Genomic DNA, 17,849 nt, shown 5'->3' with positions numbered 1-17,849 from the left:
CACTGACAGTGCATAGTAATTAATTCCAAAAAAATTAAAATGTACAATGTAGCTGTTAGAATTCGAATGTGTGTTCTCTAAATACTTTGTCCCTCGATTTTCAGCCAAACCAAATGAATATATGATATTTAATAATTAAAATGTGACGCATCTATGATTTAGATCTCAATTTTTTATTGGACGATGACCTCATCCTATTGATACATTCTTTCATCCCTTTTACACTACCATATGATTTGTTGCATATTTGAAACACTTAAAAGGAAAAATATCCTTCATGGTTTGACCCCCTCCCCACTTGGCCTTCCAAAGCATTCTATATTTCTTGCAAACCAATTCATTCCCTAGCATGGGCTTAAAATCTCTCCACCAAATAGATTTATGGCTTTTCCCCACGTAATCTTCCTCACTCAACATCTGCAAAACCACATTTCCATACTCATGTCTCAAGATTCCTACTCACAATCCATGCAAAAATACTTATAAGATGTATACATTTTTAGAATTAGTACTTAAGAACCAAGTAATAAATAAAACAAACAAATGTAATAATGTATCTAATATTTTATTTTTCCTTTAAAACATATAGAAGATATGTTACAAAATGTGTTTGAAGATTGAAAAACAAAATTAACTTTTAACTATAAAAAATATTTTCCTATTTATTATTAAAAGATATATACTATATTAAGATAAAACCTCAGTAACGGTATTCCCGCACGTTACTCAAGACAATAAAAACTCATTCAACCAAAATCAATCATTTTCTCTTCATACTTACTTTCATTTTCCTCTATTGATCTTCCAGCCCCTTCTCTTCATCCTTTTCCCATTTTGAAATTTGTTCTGGTTTATGGTTTTTGGACATGGGGCAACAAACATTGATCTATAGCTTTGTGGCTCGTGGTACCGTAATTCTAGCAGAGTATACAGAATTTTCTGGAAACTTTTCAACCATTGCATCTCAATGTTTACAAAAGCTTCCTTCTTCTAATAACAGATTCACCTACAATTGTGATGGCCACACTTTCAATTACCTTGTCGATAATGGCTTCAGTATGTTATCTTATGTTTTCGTCATAGTTTTTATTTTTTTATAATATAGATCTTGAAATATTTTATCAACTTATTTCTATAACATGCATGAATTTCGTCGTGAAATATTTTCTCTGTCATGGATTTTTTAGCCTATTGTGTGGTGGCAGTTGAATCTGCTGGTAGACAGATTCCTATTGCTTATCTTGAGCGTGTCAAGGAAGAATTCAGCAAAAAATATGGTGGTGGAAAAGCTGCAACTGCTACCGTTCATAGCCTTAACAAAGAATACGGGTACTTCGTTTTTTCTTATTGATATTCTTCGTGTCTGATGTTTGTATTTGTAGCCGTGTCAATATATCGTGATTAAGTAATGATATGCACAATGTTTTACCATGCATGTGATTGATTAAAAAACATGTTGACTAATTGTTGCATTTTGTATGAAAATATATAGGCCTAAATTAAAGCAACAAATGCAATATTGTATTGATCACCCTGAAGAGATTAACAAGCTTGCTAAAGTGAAGGCTCAAGTTTCTGAAGTTAAGGGTGTTATGATGGAAAATATTGAAAAGGCAAGACCTTTAAAATTACCATTGGATAAATTTATGATATGAAAATCTTACTATAATTAATTACCATAGTTTAAAATTAAAATATTTTTCATTTAATCTATAATAGGTTCTTGATCGCGGAGAAAAAATTGAGATGCTAGTGGATAAGACCGACAACCTTCGATCACAAGTCAGTATATACATGTAATGTTTCATTAATAGTGATTCATTTGTACATGCATTTGACATGTTTTGTATCACATGTTGCAGGCACAAGATTTTAGAACACAGGGAACAAAGATGAAAAGAAAGATGTGGGTTCAAAATATGAAAGTCAAATTAATTGCTTTTGGTATTGGCTTAGCAATAGTTTTGATGATTTTTATGTCAGTATGTCGTGGCTTTAGTTGCTTGAAATAGTTTTTTTTTCTTCTCTTGAAACAATTGTACAAGATTTCATTTGTAATATTTGTGTATGTTTTTAATCATATGAGCACTTTTTTAGTTGATTATGCAATTCAATTATATAGACTATTTAAGTAGTATGCTCCCCTAATTTGAAGGATCTAGAACTCATAATGAGTTTTAAGATTTACAAGTGTTTCTATTGTAAATAATACTCCCCCGTTTTTTGTTTCATTTTAGGTCTGTACAGCCATCTTCTAAGGTTCTCAAGAATGTGCCCGTTGTTTTTTTATGTACAATTTCAAAGTAACATGATTCGTAATTGATTCAACCGGACCAATCGATTTTAAGTTTTGTTGATTATGATATATAATGACAAACTATGGTAGCAACTATGGTAGCAACCTTCAAGATTTGTCCGGTGATGGGGTGTATTTACAACTACCTAGGTGGAATGGCGTTGGTGGGTATAGTTGTCTATGTGATATAGCGATCCTAAAGAGCTTGGTCGGCCTCTCTTAGGTACCATTCTAGGGCGTGGCCACTCAATGGACCCAAGGTCTTTGAGTTGTTCTTCGAAAATCAACCAGACATATAGAGTATTTTATCATTTTATTATATATTCATAGCTCATGAAAGAATATAATATATATATATATATATATATATATATATATATATATATATATATATATATATATATAATTCAACAGAATTTTCAAAGAACTCTAAATAGTCTTATAACAATTCCTAAATCTTAAAGATAATTAAAGAGTATTTAAAAATGCTAAAATTAATGACAATTTTCACAAATATAACTCTATTAAACTCTAATGAATTGGTAGATGATTCAAAATTATTCAAAAATAACACAAAGGTAACAAAAGGTCATTGACACTAAAATTGCTCAGAAATCACAAAACTTACCCCAAATTCGAAAACCGTTGAAATCGTCGTCGACCCGCCCATGTCGGACCGTTGAATCGCCCCAATTCGGCGCTATACAGCTGTGGCCGCCGCGTAGATTCCTACGACGTTGACCCGTGCCATAACGGTATATCACTACGTGCGTGTCGCCGCTGCCGCGACTTCCACCGTCGGCACACGCCCCAAACGACTGCCGCCATCGCGGTCCGCCGCCGATGCGACATCGATTTCCGGCCACCGTCGTCGCAACATTTTTTTTGGCCGCCGCCTTGCTGCACTGTTCATCCGTCGGCACCGCCGATTTCGGCCTCCGTCCTGACTTTTCCAGATTTTATGATTTTCGGTAAAATTCTAGTTTTTCTAACTTTTGACTTTTCTGATATTTTACGATATTGGGAAAAAAGGACCGAAAAGGTTGCACAAAATTTATCGATAAACACAGATACAATACAATTCCCTATTTACCCTATGCCAATTTATCACAAAAATATCACAGATTAACTGTTTAGTGTGTCACAAAAATCTCAAAAAGACATACCATAACATTCACAAATTCATACATATTTTTCATTATAGTAACATAATACATAGCTACACATCAATCGATAACCTTAGGGGTTTTGTCCAAACCCTTTTAGTCACCAACAAGGTTAAATACCATGTAATATGAAATGCAGATATATGTGGGTAAAACCCCCTCACCAGCCTGACTGCTTAAAGTCACCCATGAGTAAATCAATTCCCCATTCCCCCCTTACCTCGAAGTTTTGAAGGTTGACAAAATTCTTCCCATTTTCTTACAATCGCTCCAACGTTCCTCTCTTAACACTTAAAATCCGTCTCTTTTCCCAAATTTTAATTTTCCGCGTAAAACCCTCGAGCCACTCACATTAGCTTAAATATAACCCTAATAATTCCAAATTGTTTCCACCCCTTCTCACTCACACACCCTATAATATCTGATTTTAATTAAAATAAATTTTTATTTTATTTTATTTAAATAAAATCCCACTAAATAATTATTTAATAAAAAAATCTAAAATTTATATTAATTATAAAATATTTATTTTTTATTTAATATGATAATTTCTTTAATCATCTCTAAATAATTAAAATATATAATTATTTTTAAATTAAATAACTCTTTTTTATTTCATCATTCTCAACTCAATATTCTATATTCCTATTATTTATTAAATTACTAAAATACCCTTAAATTCCATAAAACACATGAAATAGTAAATAATAACAATAATCCAAGTAAGACATATATATTGACTCAATTAAATCCAATAATTTAAATAAATTAATAAACTAAAGACGGAGTGTTACAACTCTTCCCCACTTAAAATAATTTTCTCCCTCGAAAATGACCTTGCGAAAACAGCTTCGGGTAAGACTTCTTCATCCGACTATCTAGCTCCCACATAATTCTCCCTCCAGCAGGTCCTCTCCACACCACTTTCACCAGAAAAGTTTCTTTACCTCTTAATTGTTTCACTTCTCGATACTCGATTTGCATGGGTCATGCCTCAACAGTTAAATTATCTCTTACTTGTACATCACCCATTTGGATCATATGTGATGAATCATGAATATACTGCTGAAGCTGAGACACGTGGAAAACATCATGGAGGTTCGAAAGAGATGAGGGTAAGGCCACTGGGTAGGCAACTGCTCCAACACTCTAGGTAATTTGATAAGGACCCATGAAGCGAGGAGTGAGCTTCTTAGACTTCATCGCACAACCAACACTAGTCATAGAAGTGAATCTCAAAAACAAATAGACATCCTTTTGGAACTCAAGGGTCTTCCTCTGCTTATCATGGTAGCTCTTTTGCATGCTCTATGAGGCCTTCATATATTCTTGGTTCATCTTGACTTTCCTAATAGTTCGCTGAACAATCTCAAGTCCGAGCACCACACTTTCTCCAGACTCAAACCAACACAAATGAGTCATACATCTTTTGCCATATAAAGCTTCAAAAAGTTCCATTTCAATACTAGATTGAAAACTATGGTTGTAAGTAAACTCAATCAGCAGTAGATAATTGTCCTAAGAACCTTTTTGCTCCAAGACACAAGCTGTAAGAGCTTGCAAGTCACAAGTACTCGTCTTTCAAACTCAAAATACTTAATCTTTATTAAACACTTTTGTCAATAAAGATGGAAATGGACCATGGTGTATACCGTGCACTCCTGAGATTAAGATTCGAGGTGGATGCCTCGCCTATATTAGCTCTCGCCATCGTTTAAAATTGTCAATGCGGTTTCTTCAAACCCTTTCTCAATCAAACCTCAAAATACTTAATCTTTATTAAACACTTTTGTCAATAAAGACGGAAATGGACCATGGTGTATACCGTGCACTCCTGAGACTAGGATTCGAGATGGATATCTTGCTCATCCAAGTTCTCGTCATCACTCAAAATACATCCGACCAATCAAACTCTTTTCTTTGCCGTTGTGCGGCTAATCAATTTTTTTTTCATAAAAGATATCTTGTCTTAAGATGATGCAAAACAATGTTTCGGCCACGATTGTTGAGTTGAGATAAGAGACGTTTTTCCGAATGTTGATTAGTAAATCCATTCGATGTGGGGTACACGTCCGCTCCTCATCTGTTTTGGGTAAAACAATGTTTTCGTCGATTAATATAATATAGCTTTCGCTAAAATCGACCAACAAATAAACATTTTCTACCTAGAACTACATAAGCCTTGATTTCTCTATCTGAGATACGTAGGAGCAGGATTTGTAAATCTTGTCAGGCCTACTAATAAAAAAAACTTAGGTTTAGTCCTTCGTCAAAAATCCAAAAACATTCTTCTCTCTTCTATTCTTCCTTTCCCACCTAATAACTTGAAAAGCCTAACATTTCAAACTAACACTAACGCACACAACTAACCTAATGGTTCCCGTTGAGTACAACAGACGTGAGGGGGGCTAACACCTTCCCCTTGTGTAATCGACTCCCAAACCCCAATTTGGTTGCGACGACCATAATCATTGTCGTTCTTTCTTGGGTTTTATCGATATTTCCCCTTTCCTTTTAGGAATAAATAAAGTTCGGTGGCGACTCTGTTTAGTCCATCATTGCGAGCGTGCGATTGCGCTTCGCTAAGTCGTGTTCTCATTTTTCGAGGTGCGACACAGAGCTATCTTCGAAAAACCCTTCGATAAATCTTCTATAGTAATTGACCAACCCCAAAAAACATATGATCTCTGTAACTGACTTAGGATCCTCCTATTGTAGCACTACGTCTATCTTGGATGGATCCACTGTCATCCACATCGAACGGAATCACTGAGTACTCATAGTGACTGTATCGTGTCCTAAAGGCGCTCTTTGAGATATCTTCATCTTTCACTCGGATCTGATGATAACCTAATCTCAAGTCGATCTTACTAAATGCACATACCCCAACCATCTGACCCATAAGGCCATCAATCCTAGGAAGAGGATACTTATTCTTAATTGTAACCTTTTTAAACAGATCTTATAACTGACTCTTCAGTTCACCCAATTCTGATGCAGACATCCTATATGGTTCCCTTGACACAGGTCTGGTACATGTAGCGGGGTTTTCGTTACCTTTATGTTTATTGACTAAACCAAAAGTCAACATACAATTCGAGTTGCCACCTCACTTTTATTTGTCCAAAGGAAAGGCTAAAAAGCGAACAAAAGCCAAGTAAGAAGTTTTTCAAATCAAAAACTAATAAAAATGTCAGAGATCTGGGTAAGGGGGTTGGTTAGGAAATGGGAAGGTTTTACGCACCCGAAACATCCTTAGTACTCTAAGGGAACCCTTTTTGCAAATATGTGTTGTAGGTTGGTATTTGTGAAAAGATTTGTGCAAAAGATTGGAGGGATGAGAAGAGAATAGGTTATATTTACAAATTTTGTTGTTTGAATGGATGAACCCATTGCCTACGTACCATCACAAAGGAGGATCAAAACCTCGTAGTTCTGGGTAAAAAATCTCAAAGATTGGTTAATTGATTTGATCAAAAGCCTTAAGGTATTTTGTTATCAAAGGGAGAAAACTCAACCTAAACCAACAATCCACCATGTGAGGAAAGCTTCAACATGCTAGTAAGGGGTTAACCCTATAATAAGCATGGAAGACTTATAATCCAATCACTAAGGATGAGGTGAGATTTACATCAACCACTATGATAACTCAAACCTATGACTAATGTTTTTGAAAAGGTTTTAACAAGGTGGCCATTGGAACCACAAAACAACTTAAAGTGAGTTATATTTACAAGTTACATTTATTCACAAAAATGAAGTCAAAGTTGGATTAAGATTTATTCACAATGAGTATTTATGAAAAGAGTTTGAAAAGTCAAAGGCTTAAGGCCTAGGTTTCTAATTTGAAACAAAGTCAAAGTTTAGAAAATGGTTTTTAGCTTGGTTAGAGTGGAGAGAAGAAGAGAATGACTAGTCCTAAAGCATACAAAGATAAGAGGGGAAAGATAAACCCTTGGAGTTCCTTTTCTTGAAGTCATAGAGATGACTCAAGATGCTCCTTTCCTTTGGACTTAGCACACAAACAAGCAATCAAACAAATTGAATTCAAGCTCCTAGGATCTCCATTTAACTTGTCTCTTAACTTGGCTACTCATGACAATGGTTCACTTTTCACAACCTCAAGATGGGATCCCTATCACACAAGAGAAAACATCAAAAAGTTCACAACACAATAAGGGGAATGGACAAAGAATAAGTTTGGAGGAGAAGTCCTTTGAGGTCAACTTTGAATTTTAGCATTCTAAAGGCATGAGGCCTAGTTGCTCTTCAACAAGTTTTGCATTCTAAAGGCATGAGGCCTAGTTGCTCTTGAACTCCTTTAAGCATAGGTAAGTCCTAATTCTAAGTCCTTTCTCCTTTTGCATTTGGTTCACATAAAACAAACACAAAGCAAACACAAGATATCAATATATTTATACAGAATAATGGGCTCAAATGAGCAAAAGAAAAATGACATAAACATAAAATATGTGCTCAAGTGAGCAAAGGGAAAATCAATATGAATAATGAGCAAGAAATAAATGGCATTAAAAGTAAATGGCAAGAAATTAAATGCTCAAATTAAAGTTAGTAGTTAGTAAAGTTATGTTAGCTTGTCATAAGACAATGTAGCGCTATGTTAAGCAATCATAAGTGGACTAATGTAGTAGTCACACCTATCTGAGGCTGGTCAATAAAAATATAGGCAAAGAAACACAAGTTAGAGATCATGACTAGTAAGCCAAGCTCCATAAACTTGTCATGCCAAAACAAAAGGGGAAGGGCCTTGTATTGACTTTAGGTTATTTGCTTGACCAAGAAGCAACCTATCTTGGACACAAAACAACTCACTTGATCATGGATCAAGTTGAGTTTGGTTTGGATCAAAGAAGGTTAAACCTCTCATTTGTCAAAACCAACCATAAGACTTTAACTCATTGGCCATTAATGGAAAGAAAGGGATGAAGATGAAAGGGAGGGAAAAAGAAGACCACAATCAAGTCCAATTGATCAAATGTGAATCAAATCATCATCAATCAACACCAAACACAAAAGAAATGAAGATAACAAGTCAACAATATTTTTTTTTGGTATTTTTTGAATTAAAATAAAATGCAAATAAAAAATAAACAAATAAGGTCAAACCTCAAATTCAATTCAAATCAACTTCAACAAGTCCAATTAAATTCTCATAGGTTCAACATAGTCAAACAAACTTTGACTAATTTTCTCATCAATTTTTGTAATCAGAAAACAATTAAAAAAAACTAAAAATAGCACAAAATGGATTAAAATCTCAAATAAATCTCAAATCAAATAAGAAATTGATGAGACTATTTTTCATTGATTTATCATGATCCATAAATGCTAGGAAAATATTTTTGGATTTTTCAAAAGTCAGAAAGTATTTAAAAATGAATTAAAACTATTAAAAATCAAATAATCCATGAAAAATATCAAATGAAGTCACAAAAATAATTAAAAATCAAAATATGAAACTAGATTTTTCAAGAAAAATTTCAGAGTTGGTCTCATATTTTTATGACTTCAAATGAATTTTTTATGAAATTTTGAAAATCAAATGAATTAACTGAAAATGAGTAAAAAATGCGCAGCCACAGGATGAAGCTCATTAATTGACGTGGCACTCATGAATGGTTCAGATGTGAGGGCGCACGATGCATCCAAGTCAAACGCGCTGCATAAGGCATTAAATGAAGTATTCCAAATGAATGATCAAGATTAAAACATGGCATCCAGATCCAATGGCTAGGAAACAAGACATGTTGTGGTGGTGGTGGAAACCACCGTCTTCTCCCGCGAGTCAACAGAATCCGGCCACCAGTTGCAGAGAAAAAAAGTTTCATGAAAATGGAAAACAAGGACATGGAAATGAAGCTTATGTGATGGAGATCATCATTGTACCATTGGATCTTCCTCACTCTTCCTATATTGAGAGAAACACGAGGAAGAAGATCATGGTGTTCAAACTGTAAGCTCATGAAATGATGAATTGAAACCACCATTGACTTGCCTCAAGTGTTAGGACTTCAGAAAATCACACAAACACAAGAATGCTACATTGAATTGAGAGTTCTAGATCCAAAAAGTTACTTTGAGGTCAAATTGAAGCAACTCAGTTCATGGTCCTCAAAATTCAAATCCCTGTATCTTTTTATATACTTGGAATTGAAGAAAATTGAGGCTAAATTCGTTATCCTGAGCATTTTCTCTTTGAAATAGTGTCCTTGTTTGTCATTTTCCATTGAAATGAAGTTGGACCAGTCCGGTGGAGGTCACCGGAGAAGATGACCGGAGCTAGCCCTAGCTCCGGTGGTGTGTTGTCACGCTTCCTGTCCATCTGATCAAGTTGAAATGTTATAATCTGGATTGTTCCACTTGATTACCACGCGTACATTTGTTTGACCAAGGTCCACCGTGGAACACGCGCGTGTGACCATCAGATCTGCCACCTCAATTAATAAGGGAGATCTGATGACCCTTGTTTTTTTTGTTTTTTTTTTAATTTCTGATTTTATGTTTAATCCTTTTATTTTGTTTAATTCAGAATAATTTCATTTTTAATCCAAAAAATATGGGATTTTCACCAAAAATATTTAAATATTTTCCTTTTTCATTTTCTAAATTAAAATTATTTTTTGGATTAATTTTGATATTTTTCATGAATTAATTATTTTGTGCATATTTTTAATTGTTTAAAAATACTTCTAACTTTTCAAAAATCATGATTTTTTTTTGTCTAAGGTCCTTTGACCTTGTTTGACCTAGGATAAATCTCTTGGCCATTTATTTCGTGTTTTGAAGAGATTTTAGGTTTTGACCAAATTAAATTAAATTTTAATGTATTTTTAATTTGATTTTTAATTGATTAATTGTGTAAAAATTATGTTGAGCCATTTTTATGGTCTTGTGATGTTTGACTACTTGTTTGGGCCTTGGTCAAGATTGATTTGACTTTTGTTGGGTTAAATCATTGGATTTAGGGGATTGATGAAATGTACATTTCATCTCCCAAAATGAATGAATGATTTTAATTTGATAAAATTCCTCGCATGATCAATTTGTGTTTCTCTCATCTCCCCTCCCTCTCCATCTTCATTCCCATTCTCTCCCATCCCTTTCATTGACCAATGAAATCTCAATATCCTAAGGCTAATTGGTTCATCAATGACTTTGTGTCAGATGAACCAATACAAGTATGGATGAGATATGTCCATCCATCCTGATTTTTTTCTTTTAGTGTGTGGTGTGTTTTAGGAGTTTGGTTTATTATACCAAATCTCTAACATGCATTAGCACCTAAATTTTTATTCCCGGTCTCAGATAGTTGTGACTTCTACATAAGTCCAATTATGATTGCTTAACATAGTGCAAAATTTTGACCCTAAAGGCATAGTATTCTAGTAAGTGAGATTGTAAGTCTCCCATATTTCATGGTATTGTATGGAAACTTGACCTTTTTTTCTTCCTTTTGAAGATGTCTTGGTTCAAGGATCCATGCTTATGAATAGATGGTTGAGTGTTCTCCAAAGAATGACTTAATCAATTAAAAAGCAAAACCAACTAACATCTAACTAACACTAACTATTATTAACTTTGCTTTTACTTTCAAGCCATTTACTTTATGCCATTTAATTTCTAGTCCTTTACCACTCATTTGCCATTTACATACTATTAAACTTGTTTATGTTTATGTCATTTTCACTTTGCTCATTTGAGCCATGTATTGTGATTGTATATATTTGTTTGTGTATTTTGTTTGTGTTTGTGGTCTTAGCACCTTAAAATACTTAATAAACAACAAAAACCCTAAAAAATGCTTGTGTGGACTGTTGGGTTTGATCTGAACTTTTGGACTTAGGACTAGGCAACATTCCATATGCAAAAGGACTTGGCCAATGCCAACATTTTTGAGACCAAGTTATTGTAATTGGAGCTTTCATCTGATGCAAGTATTTGGGATCCACTTAATTCCATCTGCTACATGGTCTTGATGCAACTGTTATTTTGATCTCGTGTTTAATGCTTTATTCTGAGTTAACCAAGGAGTATTTCATCTGATACATAAAGAAGACAAAAAAGACTGCTAGCTATGGATTTTGCTTGCTTGGATGTGGCTATCTTTATTTGATGCCTTGATCTTCATGATGTCTAAAATTGCTAATTGCTTGCTGATTATTGCTTGATTTAAAGTCCAAAGGGAAAATGGGTTTTCTATATGACATTTTTGTTTGTTGGATTGCATCCCATTGGTTAGATCTTTTCAACTCTTAACTTTTAATTTTATGCTTAGGTTATCCTCTTCATCTTCTCCCACTTCTTAAATTTCAAAATCTCTTCCCCTTTTTTCAAAAACTTTCTTTATTTGTGATTTCAAACTTAGACCTTATTTGAAATTAGAAACTTTGACCTTATTTGAAATTAGAAACTTTGACCTTATGTCATTGCAATTTTAAACTCTTTTCTTAAATCAAACTTGTAAATAAATCTAATTATATTGACTTAAAATTTCAAAAGACAAAAAGAACTAACACTCAGTCAAACCTTTGGGTTCTTTGTGCCCCTTTTTAAACTTAAATTTTGATTAAAAGCAACCCACTCATTTTGAAATTGTTACCACGAACTACGAGGTTTTGATCCCTCATTTTTATGTTGGTACGTAAGCACAAGTCCGAAGGTCTTGTCAAACATAAAAATATAATTAATAAATTCTTTTCTCAAACATCTTTTATACCAAAAACACATGCACACATAAAAAATGACTCCCTAGGAGTACCTAGGACACTTTGGATGCTAACACATTCCCTTAGTGTAACCAACTCCTTTACCTGTAATCTCCGACATTTTATTAGTTTTGATTTGAAAACTTCTTATCCTTGGGTTTTGTTCGTACTTTTCCCATTTCCTTTGGAAACAATAAAAGCGCGGTGATGACTCTGGTTTTACTGACGTCAAGTTTATCCATAGCTTGATGATCATGAATTTACCGCTACAACTACAAATAAGATGAAGACAGAGCATCTCGGGGAGATAAAATTAATAAAACGGGAGACTCCAGGTATAGGGAGAGTGAAGTTGAGTACAAATGGTGCTAGAGACAATAAGGGGAGTGCAGGATGTGAAAGCCTTATTAAAGGCAATGAAGGTGAGAGGCTAGAGGATTTCTCAAAATATATTGGAGTTTGTGATACTTATATGACAGAGCTCTGGGAGTTTATGAAGGCTTTCGACTTGCATCAAGTTTGAGATTTAGGTGTATTGACGTAAATATAGACGCCCAACAAGTGGTTACGGCCATCAATACAAATAATGCAAGCAACATCATAGGTAGGAAACTGATCCCCAAAATCAGATCTTATCTCCACCAAAATAATGATATTAAGACCACTCATGTGTATCGTGAAGCAAACTTATGTGCATACACGCTAGTCAGGAATGGAATGACTCTTTCGAATGAAAAGTGTATCTCCAATAGTTGTCCGCGTTTTATTACTCATTTGTTAGATAGTGATTTGGTAGGTTTTCAACCCTTCGACTAGTGCCAGTGTAATTCTTTTTCTTTGAGCTTAAGTCTTCTCTTTAATAAAAAAAATCGATGACAAATCTATTTTTAATAAAATATCAAATATATTGTCCTTTAAATTTCATGAAGATATTTATATGAAGATTTTTCAAATGACTTGTAAATAAACATTCATTAATTTTAAGTATGAAAATATAAGAGATAATTAAAAAAAAATTAAACTGAAGAACTAGTTTTATGATTAAACTAAGATAAAAAAAAATTAAAACTGTAATTAAAACGAATTTAATTGATATACACTGACAGTGTAAAGATTTTTTATACTCTCAATTAATCACAACCACTGATTTATTTGAAAGGTTTGACTTTTATTTTAGACATTTAAAAAATAATATAAACGGATGATTGTGATGCATTGACAGTAAAACTTTTTACACTGACAGTGCATAACAATTAATCTCAATTAAAGCAACATATCTTTATATTTATTAAGATTCGTAGTTGAGTAATTTTTTTCTATTTCATATAAAAGAAAAAATATCTACTAGTCATCATTTCATTATATAATATTGATCTCCTCACAACATGTAATTAACGTAAGGATATTTTTTAAATAGTAACATTTAAGTGCGAATCAAATATTGTATTAATATGTAAGTCGAATAAATTGATCTACTTGTTTACTTATAATTGAGTAAGAATATAAAAATATATATTCTTCTTTGCACAATTTTGTCAAAAAAGAAAAGTTCTTCTATACACACTGGCATGTCAAATCAAACATAGTATTAAACATATATTACACTTGAAATCAAACATATATATGCTACTAATTCAACCGTTAACGCAAATATAGTATTAATTAATATTATTATTATTTACCCAATATTAATATATTGATCCTTAGATAGATTGCTTATTCAACGTCAGTTATTTAAGCTCTGGATTTCAACTATTTTGTTTACTCTATTTATAATTGTGACTATTAATACCAATATTAAAAAGCCAATAATGCAGTTAAACTTCTAGAAGTACATCAATCTACGTTTTACTTTTTTAATGATTTTTATCCAAGATGAGATCTTAAATAAATTAAACTTTCTTATATAGCAAATTGCATAGTGTTAGTCAGGGCTGACCCGGTAAGAAGTTTGAGGATTTGATTTGCTATCCCTGCTTCATTGACACTCCACTTAATTTTATAATTTTAAAATTACCCATGTTTAAAATTGGATTTAAATTTACATATAAAGTTTTCGGAAGGTAATTCAAAAAATTTGGTATGATTTAAAATTTTCAATATTGTGTTCATAATTTCTGGTATAAATTAATATATATTTCAAATATTTTTGGTATGTTTGAAATTTTATCGATTTTTTAAAAAATATCATGTCATATCGAAAATTTTAACTAATGTGAAATTTTTGGTAGTTTAATTTTATAATTAATTTCAACGGTTAGGATTTTGCCGACAGTTTTGTACGACTGTGGTTGCACCGACCATTTTGTATGGTCCATAATAAGTTCAAAGTTGTATAAATAGGGGTCATCTGTTGTTGAGAAAAGTATCCCAAAATGCACCTTCTTTAATTTTTGATAAAGACAAAAGTGTACTTCAATAGAGTTGCGCCTCCTGTAGAGTTTCGACTTTCGATATAACCACATCTCTCGCCGCCTTGACATCCAAGTTGGATGATGAATTATTGTCTGGTACCGATAATAAAAAGTTGAGAAAGATCGAGTTTCGTGAATATTGGATTGATATTGATGGAAATGTGAAATCCAACCTTATTGAATTGAAGATCGATGAAGATTTGGCGGTTATGTGGAGATCATTTCGACGTAGGCTAACTAAGGGACCGATCGAGTTAGATGCAAAGATTTCAAGATATGTCGACGACATAATTAAGATGTTGAAACGTCCAAATTTGTCTGGTAGTGATCATATTTTCTTATTTATTATTGTTTTCTTAAGTTATGTAATTGTATGTATAAGTTATGTAACCGTTTGTGAAATGTTATGTTCATCATGCATCAATGGAAGTTCCAAAATATTATCTAATAAAAAGTGTTGTGCAAATGTCTGAGTAATGCTACATGTAATATACAAATAATACATAATAATAATAATAATGTCTAAATAGGTCCTCAACGGGCTATGTGTGCTTCCTGCGATAATATGGTAAAAACCTCACCATCTGAATTTACTAAATCCATGAGCTTATCCATAATAACAACGATAATCTACAGGCATTGCTGGTCATCAATATCAGGTGGAAGTGGCGGAGGCAGCACGTCATCGACAGGTATCCTAGCATCAAAAAGCCTAACATCATCTGTATGCTCAACATGTGAGATAATGTGATGGTGTGATACAGTGAGGTACCGCCCCACGTAACCAACCTCACACCGTGAGTCGTGTTGAACCCTCACCGCACTATTTATATTGGCACGAGAAGAGATGATGATGTTACTCTAAAACCACATGTAAATGCACGTAGCTGGAACATCTGAAACTGGTTGTGGGATTCCCTGGACATAACCATACTTTCGCAGGCACCTCTTAGAAAAGTGTCTATCGACTAAGGTCTCCCACCACATATAACCAAAAAATAAAGAAGACTCGCCAAACTCATTCTGGACTCTGTGACTTGTGTATGGTGTCCAGATGACATCATATATAGCTAGTGCATCAAGCCTCATCTTGTACTATGAAACACCACCTAGATGTACTTATATGGCCTTCCATCTCCTTGTTTGTGGGGCGCCCACAGGGGTATGTTGCATCGTCCTTTCACAGATGGTGGGGAAATTCTCGTATGTCCAGCACTGATAAAAGAACACATACAAAAATAATAATAATTAAGAAATGGTATTCGTAACAATTAAATAAGAATCAACTACAAATACGAATTTCAAGTATACTTGTAATAAACTCAAATAACCAGAAAGTTGTCTTGTGTTAAACGCAGTTGCAACTCCAAGTGATGCATATAGGATGGTCAATTCAACGCACCCCTAAGCCATACTGGTATCGTCAAGGCTACTGAACAACTACATGTACCGAACTTTAATATAAACATGACATTTATCCGCAAAGAGAGTACATGATACTAGATGTACCATGTACAACCTAGCGGTAGCCTCATACATCTGTCCATCCACAAACTCATTGTACCTATCCCAAAGCAAAGACATCTGAAGGTGAGCTCCCCTATTAAATTCAAACTCTTCTAGCATGACCTCTTTAGTAGCTCCAAAATCTCGTACAACCACTATATATGCAAGCTTCTGGCTAATAACAGGAGTGGTGAATAATCTACCGACGATGAGGAGATGGAACAATGAGGAGACATCATCAATGTGATAGTCATCTCCCCAAATGGAAGATGAAATGAAGATGTGTCCTTGTGTCATCGCTCAAGAAAATAGATAGAACTGAAGCATCAAGCGTTGTGATTGAGTAGTCGACAAATGAAAGGATACTAAAATCATGTACAATCCGCCTGACCTGCTCATGCATCAGACTCTTAGGGAAGTTCTTCATCTTCGACTCGTGGGACGTCACCTTCAACGGGAGACGGTCTTGTAACAAACAAATTTAAAAAATTATCAGTTAGCTTTCAACACATCATGGAACAATAATAAATAAATTGAAGTTAAACATAAAATATATATACATATCCCTGCCATAACTGGTGTGCCACATGGTCATCATACTCTATAAGCATCAATCAGTCACTGGGTCCTCCTGGAAAATCTTCATTAGTGTACACAAATGGCTCCGCCGAAGCAAGAGTTGTAACCTCTGTATCAGCAATAGCTGTAGGGATTAGATTTGTGGTAGCCACCTTATTAGATACAATAATATCAACAATAAAGGCATATGTCTCTACCCCCTCATCAACCATCTCATCAGCAACATGTATCACATTTGTCTCGACCACTAGGTCATGAACAACCTGACCCTGTACCTCATAAGCACGAACAACCTCAACATCATCTATGGGTTGCTCGTCTAATCTCATCGCTTGACGTCGGGTGCTACGGGGTGCGCGAAACTGCATATGCTTAGTCAACAGTTTCCGGTGTGAATCGGTTGGAACTACTCGTCCAACCCGTAGTTGAGAAGACTCTTCCTCAACCGCCGTAGACTGGGTTACCGCTCTATTTGTGGTCTTGTATGCAATTGTGCCATCCTCCCCCTGGTCTTCACTGCAAAATGAAGAAACGCAAAAAAATAATTAATTACCGTCAATTTCATAACTTCCTACATATCATCAGAAATTCTAAAATTTTCGATAAAATTCAAACTTTTTTGAACTACCGAAAATTCTGAAATTTCGGATACCATGTTATGAATAAATATATGAAATTCTGAAATTTCTGATAAAAATACATGTAAAAATACCGGAATTTATGAAATTCTCAGTAAAAATCTAAAGGATTGCTTCGGAAAAATTGAAATTTTCGATAAAAAACTTACTTTTTTCAAGATTTTAGTAAAAGTGTGAAATTTTCAATATCAATCTAATTGTTTTGGAATTTGCGCAAATTCCGAGTGGAGTTTGAAAATTAATTAAAATTTTTACAAGCTTAATACAGTAATTTCATTGATTTGGAGGAGGGGGTGCTAGGTTTAAATGAGTGTGGGTTGGGGGAGGGGGTGACTACATATTGAATGATCCGACCTTATTTGGATTTTTTCTTAAATTATATATTTATAGATTGATATAATTGGATGAATGATTTAGTTAGTTAAGTTAAATAAATGTAAGTTAAATAAAAGGTGGGTCTCATAACAATCATAATTCTCTTCTCAACTTGTCCGCATTTCAAGCAAGAGAAATCAAACATTTCT

General features: G+C 33.9%; 1 protein-coding gene across 4 annotated transcripts; it reads left to right on the top strand.

Moving 5' to 3' along the window:
• Positions 1 to 740: 740 nt before the first annotated feature.
• Positions 741 to 2,089, top strand: LOC127092514 (putative vesicle-associated membrane protein 726). Of its 4 annotated transcripts, none has more exons than XM_051031408.1 (5): positions 741 to 931; positions 1,177 to 1,329; positions 1,493 to 1,613; positions 1,720 to 1,782; positions 1,863 to 2,089. In XM_051031408.1, exons 1-5 carry the CDS (start codon positions 867 to 869, stop codon positions 2,010 to 2,012), a joined length of 552 nt encoding a protein of 183 aa, XP_050887365.1. In that variant the 5' UTR covers positions 741 to 866; the 3' UTR covers positions 2,013 to 2,089. The 4 variants fall into 4 exon arrangements, with proteins under 4 accessions (XP_050887365.1, XP_050887364.1, XP_050887363.1 ...); XM_051031407.1 differs by having other exon boundaries at positions 741 to 1,056; positions 1,206 to 1,329; XM_051031406.1 differs by having other exon boundaries at positions 741 to 1,056; positions 1,188 to 1,329.
• Positions 2,090 to 17,849: the final 15,760 nt, after the last annotated feature.

Source organism: Lathyrus oleraceus, chromosome 6 (genome assembly GCF_024323335.1).
Source record: "Lathyrus oleraceus cultivar Zhongwan6 chromosome 6, CAAS_Psat_ZW6_1.0, whole genome shotgun sequence".
In the NCBI taxonomy this organism is placed as follows: domain Eukaryota; kingdom Viridiplantae; phylum Streptophyta; class Magnoliopsida; order Fabales; family Fabaceae; genus Lathyrus; species Lathyrus oleraceus.
Note: the sequence above shows the minus strand (reverse complement) of the source record. Positions and strands in the feature narration are given on the sequence as shown.

Bases quoted from the DNA above. Each gene is read 5' to 3' on its own strand.
- LOC127092514 (XM_051031405.1), top strand. From the start codon at position 867: ATGGGGCAACAAACATTGATCTATAGCTTTGTGGCTCGTGGTACCGTA. The intron at 1,614-1,719 runs GCAAGACCTTTA...AATCTATAATAG, and splicing joins TGATGGAAAATATTGAAAAG to GTTCTTGATCGCGGAGAAAA. The intron at 1,783-1,862 runs GTCAGTATATAC...CACATGTTGCAG, and splicing joins CCGACAACCTTCGATCACAA to GCACAAGATTTTAGAACACA.